Source organism: Solanum dulcamara, chromosome 4 (assembly GCF_947179165.1).
Source record: "Solanum dulcamara chromosome 4, daSolDulc1.2, whole genome shotgun sequence".
NCBI lineage: Eukaryota > Viridiplantae > Streptophyta > Magnoliopsida > Solanales > Solanaceae > Solanum > Solanum dulcamara.
Genome location: NC_077240.1, coordinates 19,683,540 through 19,693,149, shown reverse-complemented (window position 1 = coordinate 19,693,149; position 9,610 = coordinate 19,683,540). Strand labels below are relative to the sequence as shown.

At 36.6% G+C, this 9,610-nt stretch overlaps 1 protein-coding gene across 1 annotated transcript; it reads left to right on the top strand.

Annotated features, from left to right (window-relative positions):
* The first annotated feature begins 497 nt into the window (after positions 1–497).
* LOC129886820 (uncharacterized) lies at positions 498–9,195 on the top strand. Its single transcript, XM_055961683.1, has 5 exons — positions 498–848; positions 2,801–2,917; positions 3,555–3,589; positions 7,921–8,021; positions 8,753–9,195. The coding sequence occupies exons 1-5, from the start codon at positions 670–672 to the stop codon at positions 8,837–8,839; spliced, it is 519 nt and encodes a 172-aa protein (XP_055817658.1). The 5' UTR covers positions 498–669; the 3' UTR covers positions 8,840–9,195.
* Positions 9,196–9,610: the final 415 nt, after the last annotated feature.

The window sequence follows — 9,610 nt, the reverse complement described above, 5'->3', positions numbered from 1 at the left end:
TGGGACTTTTTGTTGTTGTCCGAATACAAACTGATCTGGTTCTTTGACAACAACATGAAGCTTCACTTCTCTGCTTCATTGTTCATGAAACACGATTCTTATGAGCATAATCAAACCATTTCAAATTGAACAATAACTTAAATTAAACCGATTTGGCCTACAAGATAAAATTCTCTTTTATTATTTATTCACCAAAAGACAAACAATAACTTAAATATGATAATTAGATTTCAAAGGAAATGGATTTCTTATACGGCTTCCTATTAAATTATTGCTACACAATTTTATGGTAATTAAATATGTGATGCTTAATAACTCCAACTGCAGTAACTTATTATAATTTTAGTTTCATTCAAAAATTCCAGCAAAGTCAAAATTAAGAAGTAAGCATTCTCTTGTCATCTTACCATTGTTCAAAACTTTTCATATAGCTTTTTGATACAATACACCAACATATATACAAACCTACACATGAGTAGCGTTAGCCATTTCATAATTCTAATTAGATTCCTATAAAAAAAAATCTAAAGGGTGAGTACGGTGTTCCGAATACTTTAGGGGTCTTATTGCACGAACGGCAAAAGTTTAGGTGGGGAAAAGTCAAAAAAATCAAAGTTGATCTCGCAATTTGAGTATTCTTCTGCAGCCTTGGAAGGGGAAGGTGGAGAAATGGCGGTGAGAGAGAAAGCAATGGCGACGCTGCCGACGTTGATGCGAGCTATGAGGAAGAGAGCCTCAAATCATATGCCTTCGAATCAACCGTTGCCTTCACTGAGACGAGCATTCTCGCTATACGATCAAATCAATCTTATCAATAACGTTCCTGAAGATCAAATACGCTTCCAACAGTACTTTCCTATTCTTTAATCAATACAATATTTTTCGTTATATGCTGTTTTCCCGTAGATTTAGGTGTATAATTGAGCTATTTTATCTGAAGAACACTTGCAATTTTTTTAATTTTTTTTCCAGTTTAGGTGTCTTAGGTCGTATTTAGTTGTTAATTCAACCAATTGTTTTCAGTGAATAGAAGTAAGGAATTAAATTGAAGCGAACTTTCTATTTGGAATACGCTTTGATGTTAGTTGACATTCATATGGTTTAATACATTGCAATTTCTTCGTTGAGGGAAGTAATGGTATAATCTGGTTAGAGTTCTTCAGGCAGCTTAGGCATACGCATTGACCATTATTGTGTTTCTTGCGGAGTTTTATGGTCTCAAGGGAGCTATAGAACTTCTAGTTTCACCTCATATTAGCAGTTTAATAACATGCTAGCTGAACTTTACTTTTACTCTGTGCCTTACTTCCTTCCCCGTTCCGAATTTATGTTCAAATTTCAATCACGAAGCATACATTTTATTTCTGGAGTAGGTTCAAGTCATTGTTGCTCTATATTTTGGTAGTTAGCTTTAACAAAGGATAAAAAGATGTTTTTTTTTGTATCAAATATATTTTTCTTATTTCCTATTAGCTTTCATCTTCACACAACCTATTTACTCTTCTCTTCTTTCTTTTTTTCTGTTGTATGGCAATATTAAGTTGTAATAAAATGAACTGACCAGAAGAATTGATGTCTCTCCCTTTTTATGGGTTATTGTTTTTTGTGGAGGGGCAAGAAGGATAGAAAAAAGAGACTTATAAATGTATACATAAAAGACCGTAAGTAGAGGACACAATGTTTATCTCAGCTTTAAAGGGTCATGGGGGGGGGGGGGGGGAGAGGAAGAAAACTATGGGTTGCAGTTGCTATCCAGTTCTTTTTTAGCTCTATAATAGTGTAAACCCAAAAATTGCATTACTTTTGGACTTTTGGTCCACAAAGAGATGAGAGAAGTAGAAAACCACCCTCACCGTTTATCAATACATATGGCGAATATTCACAGGTATTAATCTTGAAATGTTCTTAATGACTTTGTGTGAGTCAAAATGTGGCCCTTAAGTAAAATGCGTGGTTATATGATATTTCTGAGGAACATAAATCAAGCTACAAATTTAGGGGGCTATCTTTTTGTATTACTAGACTTGTGTACTCTTTTGTGCTTTTACATCTTAAATTGTGGCAAGCTGGTTCGATAGATATGATCTATAGCCTCATAGCCCTATGGGGTGGATGCCTTCTTCTTTTTCTAAAAATATTTTTTTAATGTAAAAAGCTTCTCTTGCCTCTCTTTTGGAATTTAATTTAATTTATTAATGCTCCAGGTTCTAAATTAACATAGAATGGTAATCTGGTAGAGTTTCCATCATAAGCTCATCTATTATTATGTTGGTGTAAATATTGAGTCTGCTAAGCTGGATGAGGTGGTAGAATTCACACAAGTGATTCCCAGTAGAGCAGGCGATTAACATTAAGGGGATTCTGCTCCTCTGGTATGGCTTCCTAGGTTAATTCAGATAATAACCAAGTCTTGGGCTTGATTAGCATGAGTTTAAGATGAAAGCATGTGAACAAAGGATGTAAATCTTGGACTGAGAAAGACAATAATTCTTAAAGTGTATAGAAATTTGTAAACAGACTGAATTAATGGAGAAGAGTTGAACATGTGGTGTATGGGGAAACATCCCTCAGACGGGTCACCCACAAACGGAAAGTCATCCATGAAAACCTCCTAGTAATCTTCCACCATCTCGGTAAAATGGACAACATACAATGTGTGATGGATGATATCTATCTATGTTTCTTACAAAAATTAAGCTGTGGTATTTTTTCCTTCAACTTCAAGCTATGGTAATATGTTTCAGTACCTAATGTATAACCAGTTGATTCTTATTTAATCATCTTTGTTGGCTCCTCATAGGGTTACTGACACCGGTTTCAGAGTTAAAGGGGTAGATTATGAAGGTAGCTTGCTTTGTGTTGGGAACTTGCTAATGTCTTGGCATCCCAAAAAACTTTCGGAGGTTACTTCAGAAAGGTACTTACTTTTTCTCCTCATTGTACAGAGATTTATGTTGACTTCCTTTCTAGTAATGTACTAGAAGTTGGTTATATATGGGAAAACTGTTTATAGATTTTTATATATTGAACTAGCCAATTGAAATGGTTCAGTCTGGTTTAGCTTGTGGTTGATTAGAGTTAAGGATGAAGATACCCAGTAGCTCAGTGGATGACCAAAAAGTGACAGCGGGGTGCAAGAATGTGATATTCCCCTTTAGGTGTCAATTGCTTAAAAAGGGACATATGTCAAACAAGAACAATAATTACATGGATCTAACTTTTGCACTATCCTGTGCAACTTTTTCCTTATAAGGATCTGCAAAGCTAAAAAGTTACTCATATCTTCACTTGCTCCATATACAAGAATAAAACTCTCATTTTATAACTTAGCCAGGTCAAAGTGGGAAATTTCATTTGGGGTAAAGGAAGTAGTTGTCCAAAACTCTGGTATTACATAGGTTTGGTCATTTTGCTGTGTCACAAAGTCCAACTCTTTAGTTATATTTCCTGGACGTTACATATGAAAGGCCTCTTCCCCTTAAAAAGACCCAATTGTTTCCTTTTTTCAGTTTGGTTATACAGTCTCATCTGACATTTTGGTATGTGGCATGCAGCTTATCTATCTTCCAGACAGTGAGACCAGTTCCAGGTGAGTAGCAGTCGGTCTATTGTTGAAGAATATTATGCTCAGCTGATGTTTCTCTGCACTTGCCTTCATGTTCATGTACAATATTGTTAGAAGTGGACCTTGCATGTCTCATTGCTTGTTCCTTTTTTATTTTTATTTTGATGAAGTAATATGATTTCAAAGCATTGCTTGTCCCTTTTCTTATTGAGACCAAGCAAGTTTTATGTTTTTTTGTGATGTCTCTGCAAAGACTTTTAGCCATTTTCCTTTCTAGTTAGCAACTTCAATTGAAATGTTTTGAAAATCTTTCGGGCTTCGGTGGCACACGACTTTATCTCATTTTGTCTTCCACAGAAAAGGGGGAAATATTACTATTACAGCATTACCTTTCTCAAAAAAAAAGGAGGAGAAACATTATGCAAGTTTGTGTCAAGTTATAATGTGTGCATCACACTGTAAGATTGATGTAAATCTGTCTGGTGCAATTTTCTGCTTGAGAAGGATTATCTACTGTGCTACTGTGCTTGGTTCGGTTCCCTTGGCTGAACTCAATGTGCCATCTGACATAAGCAAATATTTCTTCATTGATACAGATCATTTCTCTAAAGTTATATACCCTTTTTATACATTGGTACTAGTATTGTTTGAAATCAAGGAAATTAGCTTAAATTTGTAATTCAAGGTAGTTAAAGATTTTAAATCTTAACTAATCATTTAAAGGTGCAAAGTTGGATATGTTTATCTGGATAACCGAGAAAACCCCAAGGGCCAGTGGCACATAATTTAAAAGCCGGTGGATTATGGACCCGCCCTCTACCCTTCTCCACTTAAATACCATGTTGTCTGTGGTGGCTTCAAACTCAAGATGATGACTAACCCTATAGCAAAGCCCTAAGGGAAAATGCAAGGTTTTAATATGTTTGGAGGTTTGTTTCAAAGCACTTAGCCAGTAGTAAAAAAATGTTGTTGTTTTATATTGATTTAAGATCTTGGAGAAGTAGCCATGAGTAATCATGGTAGTTAAATATTCTTCGGATGGATAAAAAGAAAAGTAGGTAAACTAAATTGACAGAAAGTATGCTTTAGTTGCTCTTAAAATATTTTATGGGTAAACCTATTTATTAATGGGTTAATACATAAATTGCCCCTGAGCTTGTAGTGAAATCTCTGTTACACACCTCTTGTCCACAGAGAACCTTGTTTTTTGTTTGATGACCGTAGTGTCCGGGCTAGCTTTTGCGCACCTCAACTAATTACACGGGATACTTGTCACCTACCACCACCTCCCACCAGCAACAGCTGCTAGGTAATTCTGTCCACTAAGGCTAGGATTGATGAAAAAAATCACCTAATATTTTTTTGTCTCCACTGAGTTTTGAACCTGAGACCTTAGGGTTTTCAACCACGTTATTGACCATTGGGCCATACCATTGGGTTCTCACGGGGAACCTTTTACACAATGTTTCAAAAAGTGTGTCTAATACACATCACTTTTATGGTTGACCACTTCATTTAAATAGGTGAATGTCACACACCAATAAGGTCGTGATACGTGTCATTGGTTAGTCTGAAAACAATCTCCATCTAAGCAAAAAAGGAAAAACTAAGGGGAACTCCCACCCCGCTCGTCCGATTTCAGTTCGGCCACCAACAATGGCGTAAAACCGAGAGCAAACTTCCCCAAAAAAATAAAATTATCCAAATCTTTTTTCGAAACCAACTTTATTAGCTTTTGAGAGTTGGGACTTAACCAACTCAGCAGCCGAAATTTCTCCTGATATTCCATCTCCGACAATCCCTTCTTTTTTTTCATTAACTTTTCCCATATCTCAATCATATTGAGCCCAAAATAGGACAAAAATGGAAAAGTTTCACTGATTTTGAACAGCGATAAAGAATTTTTAGAAAATGCAAAAGGGAAGGGATCAATTGCAGGGGTGAGGAAGACGATAAAAGGGGGAGAGAGTTGGAGAAGAAGATGGGTAGGGAGGTGGGGGAGAAGACGTGAGCGAAAGGGTTATGGGCTATTTTGGCTTTTTCTTTTTTGTTTGATGTGAAATTAAAAAAAGGAAAAAATAATAATTAAAAGTTAGACATGTGGCATTCATATAAAGCATCTGATATAATTATTTTTTGCATTCGCTCGCCTCTTGTATGTGTATTACACACGAGTGCCACATAACTAAAGCAGTGTGTTTTTAGACACACTTTTTGAAACTTTTGGTGTGTAAATGGTCCCTTGTGGTCAAAGAGTTGTGTAACATGGATTTCACTATAAGCTCGGGGGGCAATCTATGTATTAAACCTTTATTAGTTGAAAAATGATGGTAAATTTTTGTATAAGGAAAGAATAGTTGCATATGTGTTGTGTTGATATTCCCCTCCGTTTGCTTTATCTTTGCCAATAACTTATTAGAGGAAAAAGGCTAGTGTGGTTTTTGGAATTTCTCCAATACTTGAAATAAAATTTCATTTCAAAATTGGAAAACCATTTTAATTTGAATAGGATTCAGTATATGTTTGACATTTATTAGTAAGAGAATTATGGATGTCCAACAACACCCTTAGCCTTGAAGAGTTTGGTGTAGAAGGAAAATTCGGCATAAGATGCTGAGAAAATCCTCACCAAAGGGTGTAACATTGTAGTTAATGAAGTGGATGAAAACCTTGGTAACTCTTGGTGGGCAGAATTATAACTGGTATCTGTGTGGTAAGAGGTAGTAGGTATCCAGTGGAATAATCAAGGGGCATGCAAGCTATCCCGAAAACTACAGCGATATAGTTAAGTCAGAATTATACAGAAATGCCAACTCCATTTTGATTTATCATTTAACCTAATGAGTATCGACTCCATTCCTGATTTTGTCGAGGAATGATTATATTCTTAAGTTTATATTACTCTTTAGTATTCATGCTTTTTTTTTTCTCTTTCTAATATAACTTCAAATTTAGGGAAAGAAAGAGGGATCTTATATGGTGTTCATTGATCTTGAAAAGGCTTATGACAAAGTTTCGAAGGATGTTCTCTGGAGGTGTCTGGAAGCTAAAGGTGTTTTGATGGTGTATATTAGGGCGATAAAGGATATGTATGCTGGAGCCAAGACTCGAGTAAGGACAGTGGGAGATGACTCAGAGCACTTTCCTGTTGAGATGAGACTACATCAGAGATCTGTGTTGAGTCTTTTTTTTTGCCCTGGCGATGGATGAGCTGACACAGTCTATTTAGGAGGAGGTTCCATGGTGTATGCTATTCGGGGATGACATAGTTTTGATTGATGAGACTCGGGACAAAGTTAATGATAAGTTGGAGATTTGGAGACAAATTTTGGAGTCCAAAGGGATCAAATTGAGCAGGACCAAGACAGAGTACATGGAGTGCAAATTCAGTGGTGCGATGGATGAACAAGGCATGGAAGTGAGGCTTGCTACTCAACCTATCCCCAAGAGAGAGCTTTAGATTTCTTGGGTCCGTCATCCAGAGTAATGAGGATATCGACGATGATGTCACGCGTCGCATTGGGGAAGCATAGATGAAGTGGAGGCTTGCCTCTGGAGTCCTGTGTGATAAAAAGGTGCCACCAAAACTTAAAGGTAAGTTCTACAGAATGGTGGTTAGGCTGTCGTCGTTATATGGTGTGGAGTGCTGGTCAGTCAAGAACTCTCATGTTCAAAAAATGCATATTGCGGAGATGAGGAAGTTGAGATGGATGTGTGGACATACTAGGAGTGATAAGATTAGGAACGAAGTTATTCGGGAGAAGGTGAGAGGGGCCTCTGTGGCAGACAGGATGAGAGAAGCGAGACTGAGATGGTTTGGGCATGTGCAGAGGAGGTGTGTCGATGCTCCAGTTAGGAAGTGCGAGCGGTTGGATTTGGGGGTTATACGGAAGAGTAGGGGTAGAACGAAAAAGTATTGGGGAGAGGTGATTTGACATGATATGGAGCAACTTCATATTACCGAGGACATGACCTTAGATAGAAATGAGTGGAGGTCTCGTATTAGGGTAGAAGGTTAGCAAGGGTAGAATGTTGTCTTGCCCTGTGATGATTTAGGGTTGGTCTTAGGTCTAGGCGTGCCAGTATAGTTGTGTTGCTATTGCCCTTTGATTATCACTTTATTTTGCTATTGGTATTGTTCTTGTCTTGTAGAATTTGCATGATATGATTTGTATATATACTGTTGCTCTCTCTTTTTTTGGGATTGATACTTTTGAGCAGATAGTCTTTCAGAAACAGCCTCTATATCTCAATGAGGTAGTGGTAAGGTCTGCCTACACTCTACCCTCCCCAAACCCCACTTGTGGGACTTCACTGGGTATGTTGTTGTTTTTTCTAATATAACTTCACTGCAGAGATTCTTCTTCTTGGTTGTGGGAAGTACATTCATCCGGTAAATGCTGAGCTTCGTGCCTTTATTCGTTCCACTGGAATGAAATTGGAAGCAATTGATTCTGTAAGAATATGGTTCTTTGTTTATTATGAAAAATGATGTACCAAAGGAAGGAGATATGTCATCCTTAATGCACTATTTCATAGTTATCAGATTGTGTTGATAGATGAGATGGTTAGCCATAAGAGTTCTGAGCAGTATTTATTCTTGCTTACTGCATCATACCCCCACCATTTACTCAACATCTCTGGAACATTTTGTCGAAAACTACTATTGGAAGATGAAAAAAGGAGGATCTTTTTGACATTCCTGGACTCAGACCAAAGTAGTTTAAATACAACTAGATTAGCCAGCAAGGCAGCCAGAACAGTGACGTTTAACCTGTTTAGCGTTTTTCTTATTGGTTAGTGAATTTCGAATGAGCATTATGGTAGGCATAAATATTTCAAGATATTAGCCAATGTTTTGAAAGTGGCTTTTCTCTTCCTCTTTTCTAAATTTCTAATTTCGTTTAAACATACTGTTTCCTATTCATGTGATTCTTCACAAAACATTCTGCTTAGGTGTTCTGAGCCCATAACTAATGACACATGTTTTGGTAGATTGATATCAGACTACTCACATGAAAAATTAAATTGCTATCTGAACTCTACAAGCCTTCTTTGCCAGCCTGTTGTTTATTAGATAACCACATACATCGTGTTTTTTGTTGCACATATTCCTTGATCAGAGATTTTCTTCTTTCTCTCATCCATTTTAAGTTGCTTACGTTCCTTACTTCATCTGTGTTGCAGAGAAATGCTGCATCAACTTATAATATTCTGAATGAAGAAGGCAGGATTGTGGCTGCTGCCCTTCTCCCATATGGAGTAGAATCATAAGCCTCTTATGTATATGCTTTTTGCTTTGACAGGTCAAGATCTGATTAATCATCCGAGCCAATCACTTTACTTTTACTGGAAATCAAAATGAAAGAAAACACCCTGCCAATCACTTTGTCGCGCGTGTGACGTGACTATGCTCAAGATTAGATAAAATTGAGATAAGAACATTCATTATATGTTAATGGTATGTTAGGAGCTTCTGGGTATTCATAATGCTGTGCTTTAGGAGATTTTGTAATTCTAATAATATAAATGCAGGAAAGAGAACTGTTTTTTCATCGTTGTAGAAGCTTGAGGTTTATCTGTTGTGCAAGAAGAATCTATATTTATCAGATTCAGGCAGGTTCAGTGAATTTGTGAATAGTGACTGCAATTATTTACTAAATATGTCTTGTTTCCTGACGTGCTTTTGTTGTTGTGACTTGTGAGTTGCTACCTTGAGCTTTCTTGAGAATTAAATATTAGTCCGACCAGTGGCGGAACCAGGATTTTCATCGAGGGGGTTCAAAAAAATAAGTAAACACGCTAATAGTATCTACAAATAAGCAGATCGGATTGGGTTATATATGAACGGGTCGAATCAAATATAAGCAACTACATAAAATTCAACTTTAGCTCAACACGAACAATAAAATAGAGAAAGTACGCGTTTGACATAATATTAAAATCAATATGAGAAAATGTATTTTTAAAATTTTAATTATGGGTTCTGTCGCCGTCATTGTTGTATAAATATATTATTCAATTTTTGAAACTAAATAAGGAACA